A 16249-nucleotide genomic window follows, 5' to 3' on the forward strand; every position below is an offset into this window, starting at 1 on the left:
AGATAGAAGTTCAAGTGGATCTGCAAATTCGAAGTGGAAAACATTTGCACTGGCAAACTGGAATAATGAACTTGTCTTAAACTTAGGCTTGGTTATTTCTTGGCACTGGGTGGAGTGACTTCTTGTGTCTTCATGAAGTCTGAACGTTTGTAACTGCTGCGAACCCTGCATGACCAAGGGCAAAGATGTTTGTGGGAAGAAGAGTAGCAGCTTCGAAATATTCACAACCAACACAATTTTGATTAAAGAAAGAACTCTGGTTTTTAATAGTTTTGATCATTAAAAAAGTTTAAACCTGCATAGCAATCATTTCAAAAATAATTATTTAATGTTCCATAATTAAACTGTACACAACCTAGTCTTGGGACATAGAAGCCAGTGAGGTGAGTCTGGAGCAGTCCTGTGCAGTCCCAGGAGCCAGGAGTCGAGTTTTCATTGGCCTTTTTTTTTTTTCTTTTTTTTTTCTTTTTGTCATTCTGTTCATCTAAGATTATTTGGATACTTGGCACAATCTGGCTCCGCTGCTGCGCGGATCTGCACTGGGAAGAGAGAGCAGCTTGACCCCGTCCCTTCTCGCTTCCCCTCCCCCACTTGGCCGGATTCCTCAAAGTCGCTCAATGTCTCGATATTTCTTCCTCAGAATGGAGACCTGGTCTTTAAAGAGGACAGGGTCGAGCCTCATCTGAGAGTGGATCAGCGGCATGTAGCCAAACCAGCTGGCAAACGTATTCATGCAGCTCTGTCGCTGGGCAAAGTGGTCAGGGTCAGCCCAGCGGGAAGCCCGAGAAGTCTGGGGAAAGGGAGAGAGATGAGGAAGACAATGAGACAGTGCAAGGTGAACTGGAAACACCACAGAAATCAGGTTCCAGGGCAAGCGGCAGAGCGTGGGGTCTGGACGGGCCACCAACCTCCTATGCACCTGGTGAAGATGACAGCACTAGTCCTGGGTTTCAGCCTCGTCGGAAGATTTCCCCAAGATATACAACTTTCCTTGATGTTAAAAACATACGAACAGACAAAACTCCATACTGACTAATCCCCTGGACTGGGAATGATCTACCGGTTGAACTTCAACTACTATTGTCAGTAAACAAAACTCTGTACTTGCGATCAAATACTATGACTAACAATGTGTTTATGGTTTCAAAGACCTGGTTGATTCTGGATAAGTAGGAAGGATGGCTACTATCTCTTTAGCTCTCTGTGTTTCCTCTAAGTTTGGTTAAATATTTTTAGATCATGGGGATGACACTGATTTAAAAGAAAGCCTTAAATGGCTTAAGCGCTGAAATTTAAATAAGCAGAATGTCTCTCAAACCATGTTTTTATGAAACAAAGAAAAAGAGAACTACCAGATTATGGGGGAAAAAAACACAAACACATTTATCAATAGGCAACTGTTCAATGATGTATATGCACGTGTGTGTGTGTTCCATGTACTGTTAGAAAATACTTTCCTGGGAAGGTACATTTTACTGTGAGAATCACTCAGAGTACTTAAAAACCTAAGTGTCAATGTGCTTGAAAGGAACTATTGAGGGTAAATATGAATGTCAAGTTACCTCTGAGCAGCAGAATAACAAACAAAACAATACTTCTTAAGTGTTTCCATGAAGCTCATTTGAGCTTCGTAACAACTTGGTCAAGTTATCTACTCAGATAATAACATCCCCCCTGCATAGGTGAGGAAGCAGGTTTAGGGAAGTTACACTTACTTGTTTAAGAAGGAAGGGGCAGATCTCAAGTTCCATCCTCTACCATTTATAGAATGAGAAATATACTATAGTTCTGCTTGGTAAGTCAGATGGTGTCTAATTAAGCTGACCAGTTGAGTTCATAGCAGAGCAGACTGTCCCAAAGGGACTTCATTTTGTTCCTATATTGGTATAGGCCATCTCTGAGTGGTTCACTCAAACCCAAAAGGCCAGACTCCCTACCCCCAGAAATTTGCTCACATATGCAAATGTATGCAAATGAAATGACTGTCAAGAGCTTAAGCTTATTCTCTCTTACAAATACAAAAAAAAAAAAAAAACAAAACAACAACCCAGTTGAATCATTCAAGTATCATTTTTGCCTCTAGATTTCCACATTTATTTTTTGGTCAACCAACACCTTAGAGAAGATATATTTCCTGTGTAATAAAAACAATCATAGCACATGATATCCATTTACTTCACCAGTCATACATTCAATAAACTAATGTGCATGATATGAAGCAGGGGGCACATACAGATACATCGAGTTATAGCTAAGGCTAAATTTATATGTGTCCCAAAATATGTGCAAATTCACTTGAAATACTGGTTTGGTAGAATCAGGCAAGTCTATGAAAAGAATATAAAACCAACGCCTAAGAAAACGTGTGTTATTAGAGTTCTACCCCTAATTAGTGTATAACCTCAGGGAAGTTCATTGAACTCTCTGAGCAAACGATATTAAAGGAATGTTGTGTCTGTAAGTGACACGGATGAAAATGGCTGGGCACACAGTAGCCACTCCATACATCTTGTTTGAATTTGAATAGTCTGTCATCCTTCAAGATAAAAAAATTCTTGTAAATTCTTTTGCTTGTTCTTTTAGTAGTTAGATGAAAATAAAATTTTCCACTAGACTCTTTGCTCATTAAGGACAGTAGCTCTGTCACAACCAGTATCTAAAACAGTGCCTGATATACCGTACACGTTCATAAACACTGAATTATGAATTTTTTTTTTACTTCAAATCCTGCACATTTTTTGCTCTTACTAAATTTAGTGAATGAAAAATCATCAATTGTGTTAACATGAGGCCTGGCTAAGTTTTCCTTTGCAAAAACAAGATCTGTATATGATTTTCAGAAACGACTGGAACAGGTACATGGGAAACTCCAAACAACTGAACGGATAGAACCCTCAAAAGTACATCTTTCCAGGTTGACTTAAATCCTCTTGGATTCTCCATGATTTAACTTGGGTGGATCTAAATGGTCTAAAGGGTTTTGGCTTCTTATTGGTACTGGGCTCTGTCCAGGATGAATAAAAGTGGATGAACTACAGAATATCCAGATCATTTTGATACAAGACCCAGGTGTAAAATAATGAGTAGTGGAAAGAACAGAGCCTGGGATGCAACTCCCAGTTCTGTCTCTAATACTAGGTGACTTGTGGCACTATGTTTAAAGTCTCTGGATCCTAATTTCCTTACTTGTAAAAAGAGAAAGTTGAATTATATTTCCTTGCAAGTGTCTTTAGTACTGAACTTACATAATTCAACAATATTTTACTTTCATACAAGTTTTCACACAAGCCACCTGTGAGGTGGATTTTTACCATTTCCATTTTAAGAGTGAACCAAATAAGTTTCAGAAGGTAGCTGACTTGTGTATAGCTTACAGATTTAGTTCTAGGTGAAAATCAAGGCTTGTGACTCCTGGTCTGTCACTATGATGCTCACCCAACTCAAGAGCACTTAGCAGAAAGAAGGCTCTGTTGAAGACAGTGTTATTAGCTATTCATTGCATAAAGCACCTATACTAAACTTGCATATATTCTTGTAGGTCTTCAACTCTGGAGAAGATACCCTTGATTTATGTCTTCCGATTCATACATGTGCCAACCATATATTCCCTTGGAGCTTTTATGTGTGTGTGTGTGTGTGTGTGTGTGTGTGTGTGCATTGGTGCTCATGTATAAACACACACATATATTTCTTCACTATGCTTCCTAGAAGAACAGTGAGTCCTTATTACCTCAGGCTGAACTACCAGAGAGCGAAGCAGGGGAAGAGAGTTCTGTTCTTACCTGCCCCATCATTGTCTCCTTATACTGCTTCTTCTGGGTGACTTTGATTGGAGGCAATTTTGTCACAGCAGACACCAGGAAATTCATGAGAATGTCCTCACAGTTGGCCAGTTGGTCCACCATGTTCTTCAGGCTGGCTGGCAGGTAATGGGTGTACAGGTAGTGATAATATCTGTAAAAACCAGACAGGTTTCATAGGTGGCCATCATTATATAATGACAAGTGATCTTCTTTGACAGGAAACCTATACTTACTCTTTGAATCCCTAAACATATCATAGATGATGACAATAGCTATCACTTATATACTTACTATATGCCACATAATGTTCTAAAGTGCTTTACAAGAAATGCCTCATGTAATCCTCATAAGGAACCTATGATATAGGTACTATCATTATCCGTGCTTCACAGATAGGGAAATAATGTGCAGATATTGCCTGGCCAGCCAGGGTGGATGGTTAGAAAGCAGATATTCAGATGGTAAGAGAAGTTACTTACACATGATCTATATAACCTTAAAAATGGCTTTATAATTTTAATTATTGGGTTAATCAGAACTGTATTCAAGTATCCTATGGCTCTGAGTCCAACAATATTCCATTTTTGTGGCGTATAAACCATATATTTTAACACCGTTGGATCAAAACCCTAATTAATATGGTGGTCAATCATTAGGGAGAACCCACAATTAAGTTGAATTATTTCTTGCTCTGCTATTTTTTTCTACTATTTTTTAAGGGGAACATAATAGCATATATTTAAAGGAAAAATAATTGCAATAAATCAGATTCATTGAGGGGTAGTGACAGGAAGAAAGGGAACAATGAACTTTCAAGAGGTAGAATCTTAAGGGGCACCTGGGTGGCTCAATTGGGTAGGTGTCTGACTCTTGATTTTGGCTCAGGTCATGATCTCACAGTTTGTGAGTTCAAGCCCCATGTCAGGCTCTGCACTGGCAGCACGGAGCCTGCTTGGGATTCTCTTTCTCCCTCTTTTTCTCTCCTTCCTTGCTCGCTCTCTTTCACAATAAGTAAACATTAAAAAAAAAAAAAAGAGGTAAGGTCTTAAGATCAAGATTCAGTCAACCTAAATTCTTATACCCTGTGCACTTGTAACTTGTCCCTGAGATGGCAAGCCTCTCTATTGTCTACTAAAGAAGACTAGGTTAAGATTAGTGTGTTCACCTTACTAAGGCAGAAGAATGGGGTTTTTATTAATGACTGAGTCAGTAACATTAACCATCTACACTCACTAATTTGGTAGTCTTACCCAAGTCCCTTGGCTTCAAAGACCAAATATATTTAAACAACTTCCACATGTGTATCCCTGTCCCTGCCCCTTTCACAACATACCCTTTTGGATGTCTTAGCATGCAAGAGACTGAACTCCCGTATTTCCCCTAATAACCTAATTCACCTATAAGCACTTTTCTCATCTCTTACTGACTCCTATCCCTCCAGTTCCTTAGGTCAAAAAAACTTAGTGATCAGACTGGAGCATCTTCAAAAATATGTCCATAATCTCATCACTATTTACCACCTCCAGTGCTCAGTTACAGGTCCCAGGCCCCATCATCTCTTGCCTAGATGTCAATCACCTCCTATTAGGTCTCCCTGCTTCTACCCTGGTCCCTGTATCGTCTATTTTCATCACAGCACCCAGAGTGGATGCCTAAAATATAAAAAAGATGTCTCTACTCTGTTCAAATCCGTGCACTGGCTCCCATGACCTCTCTCCCCTGCTTTCCACTCACTCTACTCTTGGCACATTCATGTTCCTGATATTCTTCCAACATTCTGGCTCAGGGCACTCACTTATTTCAGCTGTTCCCTACACTAGAGCACTCTTCCTACAAATATCCTCTTGGATGATTTCTTCTCAAGTCTCTGCTCCGATCTCACCTGTTCAATAAGGATCACTGGCCACCCTCGAACCTCCCCTCTACCTTCAGTACTCATGATCCTTGACCTGTGTGACTTTGCCTTTTTGCTATGTAACTCATGCCCTTAATCTATTGTAAAATTATTATGAATATCGTGTCCTCCCCTTGTTAGAAGAGAAAACCTTAGGCAGGAATTTCTTTCTTTTCTTTTCTTTTAAAAAATTTTACTCAATGGTAAATCCCAAGCACTCAGAATGGTGTCTGGGGGTGCACAATTAAGTATTTACTTTTGCAGTTCTTATTCGAAATGTTCAGTTACTCAATGTACATGAGTATGTCCTCCAACTTCAGGCAAATTTAAGATGTTATGCTACTGTTATTTCTGGAAGTGCAGTAAGCCAAGGAGTTTTATTGGTTTCAAAGACACATGTTGGCCACACTGACAGAACTTAAACAGCCATGCAAACTAACTTTTGTTAATATTGTTAATAAGATCCGGCCCAAGTGCCGATTTATGCAACAGCCAGAAGCTAATCTACAAGGAGTTACGTAAAAATCTGTATGAGAGATGTCTAAATTACTCACTTGTGGTATATAGCAGCTCCTGTCAAAACCATGGAGTAGTCATTTGTCCACTTGGACGTGTACCCCCACCGCTCCTTAGAGTTATCCCAGAAGTGGCTGCGCGCGGGGTACCCCACAATCCTTTCGGGGAAACTCTGCCACACTGTGAAGGCAAAATCCACCTGCAGGCAGAACACACGCCAAACAAGCAATCAACAGCGTTAACAAATGTCAACAAAACATTACCTTCCCCCTGCTAATTCATAATGCGAAATCCCAGGACTGTCGCGAAACATTAATTCCGTGTATTCATCAGCAAATTAAACTGACTGCTTGACATTTTGCCCCATAATTATGCACATTTTAATGTTTTCTGTTGAAGAAACTTCAGATGAGTGCAGAAATGAAAGAAGAAAAGAAATTGCTGATAGGTCCTTTAGAATCCAGTTTGTTCAAGCAAAAACGCAAGTCAAAAAAGCAGTTGCTTTTTCCCTCCTCCCTCTAGGGTGCACATGACCATGGATTCATGTGAGGCACAAATGTGTCTGTTTTATAAATGGGAGATTTCCTGTATACATCGGAGTATGAATATACAGCATTCATCGTGACTAGCATACAGCAAAGCCAAAGTGACTAGAATAAAGGCATTCTCTTAAAAGCAAGAGAAAAGATGCTTAAACACCCCATAAGTTCTATCAGAAATTCAGAGCAGATATCATAAAGAAATGTAAGTCAGGCCTCTCAGCTTTGAAGAGTCTCAGTAAAAAGGAAATCTAGAAAAAGCAGCCACAATGAAAAATCACTAAGTGTGGAAAAGCTCCAAGTGAAGCCACATGATTATTTTGTTATTATTATTATTTTTTTGCCACATGATTATTTTAAAGGAAGTACAGGTAAATGACTTTCCAGTGCTTATAATAACCCAAAGCAGGTACTTCTAAACATGCTGGAAACTGACATTTATAATTAGCAAATAGTCTGTTTTCAAATGTGTGAGCTAATTTCTGACTTGCTATGATTGTTTGATGAATGATAAATAGAAAGTAAAAAAATAAAAACAGTAACAGCAAGCGATCAGATAATGCTCATAATCATGTAATGCTTTGGTGCAAGACACTTACACATTTTAACTCGTTTATCCTCATGATAACCCCGTGAAGTGGGTAATTTTATAGTCTCCAATTTCCAGAGAGGGAAGCTAAGGTATATGGAGGGTCACGTAATTTTCCTGAGCTAGTAACAGGCAAAGCCAAGATTTAAACCCAGCCACCTGATTTCAGATTTGGTATGTACTGTTACCATAGCCTCCTTTCTACCTCTGTTGCTACAGTACTGAGAACAATTTAACTATTATACGGGTTCCCCATTTCACCACGACCTTTGTCCAATCTCTTCTCGATAAGCCATGCAAATGGAAATTTCATTTATTCTATAAATTTTTCCAGTCCCATGCTGGAATGGTGGCTGGGAACTGAGTGATGGTGGCAAGGCCAGCTCCTACCTCCCAGAGGTTAAAAAGTGTAGCCAGCAACTACTCACAACAGCCAACAGCAAAAACAACTCAGTTCTATCAACTGATGAATGCAGAAACCAACCATGGTATATCCATCCAATGGAATTCTATTCAGCTATAAAAAGGAATGAAATACTTAGAACACAGATGAACCTTGAAAACAGTATGCTGAGTATAGGAAGCCACACACAAAAGGCCACATATGGTATGACATGCCCAGAATAAGGGAAGCCATAGAGACAAGACCAGATCTGTGGTTCCAAAAGCTACGGAGTGACTGATTAATGGATATGGGCTCTTTTTTTTTGGGGGGGGGGGGAAATGAGGATGTTTTTGAATAAGAGAGAACTGATGACTGTCCAGCATTGTGAATGTAGCAAATGCCCCTCAATTATTCACTTTAAAATGGTTAATTTTATGGTTATGTTGTGAATTTTATCTCAACTAAAAGAACATAGCAAATAAGCCTAGATCACTATTTCCCAGGCATTCACTACATGCATAACATCATTCTCCTCTCTGCCACATTCCCACAACACACAATCACATATTTAGTATTTTTCTTTAAATTGCCTATGTTTTTTTCTTTTCTCCTTAGCCTCACCCTATGTAAACATGACAGTGAAAACCTGGGGTTGGCTGCTGGCTACATTGTTTTCTAGCAAACAGTAAACACAATTGTTGAAATGAAATATGCTTGCTATGAACCATGCAAAACTACTGTGCACAAACCATCCTCTGGGAAACATTGGCCTGAGTCATCTGTGAGGGTCCTTCTATCTCTGCATTCTTTGGGGGCTAGAAGTCACTATTTTTGTGAACAGCCATAAATTCAAATTTTTCTGGAACTCTACTATTCCTAACTCAAGATAAGAAAGGCTTTAAGAATACAGCTTGTTCCCCCAAATGCAAACATCCAGAAAAAAAAATAGCCAGGCGCTGGAAAATACATTAAGAAAGCTTGTTGGGGTGCAGGGCATCTCAGACTAGCAGCAGGAGGAGGGGACTGTATCTGCCAGAAGATTGAAATCGGGTTGTGATAACCTGCACACCATCACTGGCGCTGGATACTAGCTGATGGGCCTGTATATTTTGCAGCCTGGCATCAAAGAATCAGGAGCTCTTTGGGGTTTTCCATTATTCTTTGAAAAGGAAACACACGCACTGGCAACTACCATAGAACCCGATGGGGTTTTTTTCATCACGTGAATTTCTTACTATCTCAAAGCCTTTTCAAGTCATTTCAAAGGAACTCAAAAGTAAGTTCAGATAAAACTACGATTCTTGTGATAGTTCTGCTTTCACGAAGATCATTAACACATCAAAGGAGGCGAAGGTCAGCTTACGGCCTTTTCTCTTAAAAACCAACATCTGTTTCCTTTTGAGAATTTGCAGCAACCCAGATAAATGTAAATAACTGTAAACCAACTACATCTAATACCTTTTATAGAATGCTCTTTAAAGACCTATCCTTAATACTACAGAGAGGCATTTAAACAAGCAGGAGAATCCTCAGAGAGGGGATAAAATGAACCAACATCCATTCACTTAAAAAGTGAGAAAAGAGAAGTCCTTGTCCTTGGCTGTTTTAGGTGACACAAGCACTTTGTGATCAGCAAGCAAAAGTAAACCAGACCACCGGCCTCTTACACTAACACCATGTTCCACCCACGTTGACTTCTCATGACCTCATATGGGACGCGTGTCCCTCCCAGAAAGCACTTAGCGGCTGAAATTGCTAGTCTCTGAAAAGAAGTTCACCAGCCCACGGAAATGTCACAGAAGCTGAAAGATATCTGACCATGGGACAGGAAAAAACACCTGTAGAGGGGGACTAATTGCCTTGTGCCCAGGGGAAGATGTAAAGTGTATCCATCAGTACTTGAGACCGTGGATAATAATTTAAATATACACCGCAGTTGTCCGGACCACACGTTCTACCAGGGCAGTGTGCTGCTCTTCCCTGCGTTTGCCCTCCATGGTCCCCTCCCTGCTCTTCTGGCGATGCTCTGCGGGCGGGCAGGGCGGAACCCTACGGATGGCACGACCCTTTGCAGGCTGTTGGCTGACTAGGTTGGGTTCTCTCCCTTCTTCAGTCCTGGGGGTGGGGACTGCTTCTTGTTCTTGCCACTCTCCAGGTACCTCGGCGCCTTCAAGCCCACCCACCTAGGTCATTCTAAATCCCTTCACTGGAATCACCAGACTTGAATTGTTTGCTGCCAGCACTGTGATGGCCAGAGGCAGGAGCTGGGTCATCAAGGCACCCCGCATGGAGACCAGAACAAAGAGATCCCTCAATAAATACTTGTTGAATGAATGTGTTCCGGGGATGCCAGCTTCCCTTGCAGGAAACAGCAGAAACAGGCAAGCTGGAGGGTCCCACACCCTGTACTCCGTGGTTAGCTGTCTTTTCCTTTGAGAATTAAGCAGAGCTTGTCCCCTTCTCCCCCAACCCCTTTCTCCTGCAGACTTGCACGTGATGCAACTGGCTGTGTGCTCAGGCTTTAAGCACCTCAGCATGCATCCCTCCAATCATTCATTCCCTGGGTATTTATAGAGCCTGGGCTACAGAGCAAGCATTTTACCAAGGTGAGCGAGACCCGGGCATTTTGTCCTGGGGTCATTTAGGCTGCTCTTGCACAGAACGTCTGTTCAACTCCATTTGATGGAAACTGGAAGCATCCACTGAATTTCAAGAAAGAGGCCGTGGGACTGTTGGCCTAGGTTGACACCAAGCGTTAGGTGTGTAGGCAGCAGGCCATTAGAGTCTGTCCAGCATCCAGGAAAGTGCATGCTGGTAAGAGTCGATGTTTAAATGGAAAAGAAAATGATTATGAATAAGAGGGGGACGAAAGGGAAAGGTATAAGTAGCTCAGTCTCTGTCCTTTTTAGCAGCTACCATTAATAATGGATTTCCGATATACGACATTTTTATAGAACTGTCTTTGGTCCCCTCGATGGTTTAAAGTAAGGTTTCTGAGATCAATACTCATTCGAGTTGTAAAAATTGGTTTTCTATCATATCTATCTCTCCTCCTCACACGTTCTTTGTGCAATCTTATTTTTGGCACAAATACCTGAACATCTGAAATAGCAAGGATCTCTGTCTCCATCTTAAAAGTGAAATCGTTTGCTCTTGTGTGGGTGAAGGAAAATGAGCACTTGAATCCGAGACAGAAGGGCTGCCTTCAGAACCCAGAATAGCTTTCCCTAACAAAGGCGACACACACATGCACACAGGCATTAGGATAATTGGGGAAGGACGGCCTGTTTGCTCTGGACTATGTGGTCTCAAGATGATGCTAGCCAGGTGCCCCCCCACCTTAGGCTCCACACACCTGCCCACAGCTGTGCTATTTAAAAACAAAAGGGAGGCAGGCAGGAGGGGAGAGGTGAGGCACAGCCATGCAAATGAGGAGCCAATTAGCAGAGAAAACAAAGGGGGAAAAATGCCCTCATCTAGGTTCCAGGTGGTGGCAAGGTGCTAACAGGAACCAGGTTGATTAAAACCGACTGACTGTGCAGGAAGTTTGGGCAAAGGTTTTCAAGTTAGCCAAGGCAAGGGCAAAAGAAACTGTGGCCTCTTGGGGTTTGGGGTACCTGCCCGAAGAGCCCATGCCTGCTCCTTACCTCCGTGGTGGAAAGCACAGTGTCCTCATCAAGGCTGAGCACTGCGTCTGTGACGATGTTGTCATAGGGCAGGAAACGGCTGCTCATAACCTGGGGGTGGGGAGAAAGCAGGCAGGAGGAAAGGAATTGAGGACAAGACAGGTAAATTTAGAGATCTGTTTTCAGGCAAATTTCCCCATCCTCACCTTCAGAAAGAATGTTCTAGGGGCGCCTGGGTGGCTCAGTCAGTTAGGTGTCTGACTTTGGCTCAGGTCATGATCTCACGGTTCGTGGGTTCGAGCCCCGCGTCGGGCTCTGTAGTGACCGCTAGCTCAGAGCCTGGAGCCTGTTTCGGAGTCTGTATCTCCCTCTCTCTCTGACCCTCCCCTGTTCACGCTGTGTGTGTCTCTCTCTCTCTCTCTCAGAAATAAATTTAAAAAAAAAAAATTAAAAAAAAGAATGTTCTACCATCACGTCATCCTTCAACATTGAATATTTCCATTTCCCGTCAGTGGAGAATCATCTAGTCACTGGGCACCTACTCTGTACAGACACCTTGCTAGTCAAAGGGAGTGCAAGGTAACTAAGACACTTTCTCTTGTCTCAGGAAAGTTCACAGTCCACAGACATCAAGATGCAGGTGACCGGTGCTAGGCGGATATAGATCATGCCAGGAGCGCACAGGATGCAGCAGCCAGCCACTTGGAAGAGCAGATGGAAACCTTAGACAAGATGGGACACTGAAGTAGGACCTGATGGACAGGAATTCACCGGGTATAACAAGAAGTGAGGCAGAAACAGCGCTCAGCATGTGTGAAGGCACAGAGGAAAGCACCAGCACCCTGAGGCCTGGAAAGAGGGGACAGATGGAGCCATGATTCCAAGTGGGGATCACACACCACTAGAAGGCCACGTCATTTCCAGAGGTGTGGGGACACACATTTGAAAATTCTACTCTTCACTGATGTCAGTGCAGATGAGAATATATATATACATATATATATATACACAGAGATTAGTGGCTATAGCAATAACAGGGAGCAGTAAACTTACTCAAGAATAATTTCACTGAAATGAAAAGTAAGCTGATTTATGGAGAAATATTAAATAAACAATAGCACATGAGGTCTAAGGATTTAGGCACATTTTGAAGGCACTATATGAATAAAGTTTGGGCAACTCTAGGATAAGGCATGGTGAGGTGTGTGTGGGAGGGGTGGGGGCGTGTGGTGAGGGCTTTGCGGATGAAGGGACCAGATGGAAAAATTAAGTCTAGAGACACTTCTCTGTGACAGTCATACCTTAAACCTCTGTGCTGAATGTACTGCAGGATGACTAACCATGAGAATGATGATTTAAGAATAACTAACGTGGTAAAAAAAAAAAAAAATCATTTACTATGTGTCAGAAATGTCCCAAGTTCTTTATACACGTCATCCTGTTTCATCTTTATAATAACCCCATTGTACAGCTGAGAAAACTAAGGCATAGAAAGGTTAGATATCTTGCTTTAATGTTTTTTTTTATTTTTTTATTTCTAGGAGAGAGAGAGAGAGACAGCGTGAGCAGGGGAGGGTCAGAGAGAGAGGGAGTCACAGACTCCGAAACAGGCTCCAGGCTCTGAGCTGGCAGTCAGCAAAGAGCCCGACGCGGGGCTCGAACCCATGAACCGCGAGATCATGACCTAAGCGAAAGTCGGACGCTCAACTGACTAAGCCACCCAGGTGCCCCTAGATGTCTTGCTTTAGATGGACCTTCCAGCACCGCATCCCGGATGGTGAGGTTCTACAGAGCACCTCAGCCACCATTTTGGACCTGCCTCAGGTTTGACAAGGACCCCAAAAGTGAACTGGGGGCATATAAATCGATCTCATATTCACCACCTTCCTGTGGAAATTATATTCACAGTTATGACATCCTCTCTAAATTCACACCTGGAGACTGAGAGAAAAGGCACACTTGCCATCCACTTCCAAGGCACAAAAGGCCAGGGAATGCAGCAGGTGGTCATTGGAGACAGAGGGAGAAATGAGACCCTGAACTTGGCTACCAAGGGTCTGCTCTCCACAAATCTGAGCCCCTCTCCCCCAAGAAGCTCAAGCTGTATTTACAGCACAAAGCCAGCTCGTCCATGCACCTGCATCTCAGATTCGGCTTCCGTGCCCGTGCAGTTACTGGAGGGGTTCTGACATCAAAGGATGGGAAGTGCCCACATTTCCCAACTCTGGGAGCTCAAGGGATGTATCTACAGCATAAATGGCTCCAGGGTCTGCTCCTACACATCTGTCAACTGGGTCAAGTTTTCTTTTCCTTTCTCAGGCTTTCAAAAGAAAATAAAATATAAAGTGATCAGCAACCCCATATACACAGTGCTCAGAAATCTCAGCCTGCAGCAATTCTCCTGATACTGTTTCCACGTCCACTGACTAACACAGAAACCATTAGCTGCCAGCTTAGTGATGCCCTGACCTTTCCCTTGTTAAGTCTTTAGGGGGAGAGCTGCAAAGACAAGGCCTATAAATTCAAAAGAGAATTTTGCAGCCAAAGCAGCAAATACATCAACTCTAAACTCAAGGCTAGGTATGGAAATGTAAAATGGGGAATAAAGAGACCTATGACTCTTTTCCCATTATGGTCCCAACAACCGGTTTTAAAAGGATCCACTTCCTTTTTCTGAACGTGCTTCATCAACAGAGGTTAAGAGCTCATAATCCAGCCACTTCAAATTCTAGTGTAGAAACTAGAGGCTCCCTTTCAAATACCTGGCCTCAGCTACATTCAAAACGTTGAATGGTTTAGCATGTAGCATGAAAGGAACTGGTGGCCTTACAAAGTCAATCCTGAGTGAACTGGCTTTTGTTAGTTCGTGTAAAAAATATTTAGCTATCGTATAGCAGCCCAACCTCTTCTAGGATTAGCAAACGTGACTAAGAAGTGACCAAGACTCAAGAAGTTTATTGTCTAATGGGGAAGATAAGAAATATCCATAAGCAATTAAATAAACGGTAAGAGTTAACATTTACCGAGCACCGAGCATGTGCATACATACTTCTAAGTGTGATTACAAGTATAGTGTTGTACCATTTTGATCTTTCAGCTACCCTGTTAGTTAGGTATTATGATTGCTTCCATTTACTGAAGGAGAAATTGAGGCACAGGGAGTTAAGTAACTCGCCTTAGAGTCCATAATATAAATATTACAATGCCTCCCAGAAGAGTAGCTGACTTTTATTGTACCCTTGGTATATAACAGGAACCAGGGTAAGCACTTATAATGCACTATCTCATTGAATCCTCCAAATGGGCCTGAGTCTTAGCCTAGGATCCCCAGAATACAGAGCCTTAGGCAATACTTACTTAAGTGCAAACGCTTTACTACGTGGTGCAATCCCAGGGTAGTGGGAGTGAGGGAAAAGGAATCACATGGCCCACTGGAGTCGGTGGACAAGGCGGAGGCTAGGACTCAACAAACGGCAAGAAGCCACAGATATGGCGGGGAGAATATGAAGTATCTTATAAGCTACATCTGATAAAAGCTACCATCTCGTAACTAAAGAAACTGGGACTACTCACCGGGTGAAAATATAAAATCCATCAATGAATCTGTGCATAAAAATGCAACACTGAGTTACAGAAGTCATAATCGCTCCCAGTTAGTCTGAATGGAACCTGTCTGGATATTCTAACAAATTCAGAGGAAGACTTCTCTACCAGAAGGAGATCTAGTCACCCACGGAAGCACAAAACAACAATGAATTCCCAAGTCCAAAGTTGATAGCATCCATCTGAGCACTGTTCGGGACCTCAGGCACTGGCACTGGGGAGACAGATATATGGGATCATAGGCAGGAGATTTTTGTGCACCATCCCTTTTGTTAAACCACATCTATGGGGAGATGGATTTCATAAGAGTAAGTAAGAGCCATGGTGAGAGGCAGGTGCTTTTCTAATTCTCATCTTTACTCATTAAATGCTTATGAAGCAGCTCTTGGATAACCACACTGCTGGACGCCAGCCCCGGGAATGCTGGCATTCTATTTACCACATTCCGCACTGTGTTCCACAATATTGCATGGTGCCCAGCACACGGCAGGCAGTCATACACTGGAAATGACCAGATAACGCACTGATCTTTGACCACGTGACATTTACAGCTTTCACTGCATCATGCTGGACTATGTGAGACTGTCACTTTTAGCAAGTCAAATGATGGCTTTGAATGATCTGACCTAACTGATATGTTTTATTCTGGCTCAAAGATGTTTTACTTAGTATGAGAACCTCTCATGACCGGACTCCTTGGGCACAGACAAAGGATGTCTCTTGGACGACTCTGCTTCACCAATCTGTTTTATTTAGGAGACACTAATTGCTTCGCAATGGCTTATGACCTACAAGAAAGTAACAAGCAGAAACTAGAGAAAAAAAGAACTCTCCTCTGGCTGCCCATAGTGGAAGAAACCCCAAAGGGAAGGCTGCATGGGAACAGGGAATAAAGAGTACCTGGGGATTTTGACAACAGAGATGAAGGGTTGAGAAGGGATGGGGAAGACTTAGAGCAAAAGGGAAAGACAAGAATTAGAGGCAGGAAGGCAATTTAGGTAACTTTCGGGAGAGGACAGGGTCTGTGGGGGAGAGCAATGAGAGAGAAGACTGGTAAGGCTGGCCAAGAACAGTTTACACATCCTCAAATGTTAATTTAAAGCACTAGCAAATAGAATCCCTTGAGGCTGTGAGATGATTAAGAAGTTCATTCCATTCTAGGCAAAATGAATTGGAGACTGGAAGCAATGGCCAGCTAGGCAGCACCTGTGAGGCTCTGATGGAGACACCCAAACGAAATTAAAATGCAGATGTCCTTTAGAAGACAAATGTGAGGACGAGCCACTATTCTGAA

At 42.3% G+C, this 16249-nt stretch overlaps 1 protein-coding gene across 1 annotated transcript in view; it reads right to left on the reverse strand.

Annotated features, from left to right (window-relative positions):
* Positions 1-242: 242 nt before the first annotated feature.
* Positions 243-16249, reverse strand: part of EXT1 (exostosin glycosyltransferase 1) — a 285479-nt gene continuing 269472 nt past the window's right edge. Inside the window, exons 8-11 of the mRNA XM_077778923.1 lie at positions 11374-11463; positions 6252-6412; positions 3783-3954; positions 243-790 (exon numbers count right to left, since the gene is read on the reverse strand). Coding sequence (XP_077635049.1) covers positions 605-790; positions 3783-3954; positions 6252-6412; positions 11374-11463 — 609 coding nt within the window. The 3' untranslated portion in view covers positions 243-604. The remainder of the gene's footprint in view (positions 791-3782; positions 3955-6251; positions 6413-11373; positions 11464-16249) is intronic.

Source organism: Crocuta crocuta, unplaced genomic scaffold, assembly GCF_008692635.1.
Source record: "Crocuta crocuta isolate KB4526 unplaced genomic scaffold, BGI_CrCroc_1.0 scaffold448, whole genome shotgun sequence".
In the NCBI taxonomy this organism is placed as follows: domain Eukaryota; kingdom Metazoa; phylum Chordata; class Mammalia; order Carnivora; family Hyaenidae; genus Crocuta; species Crocuta crocuta.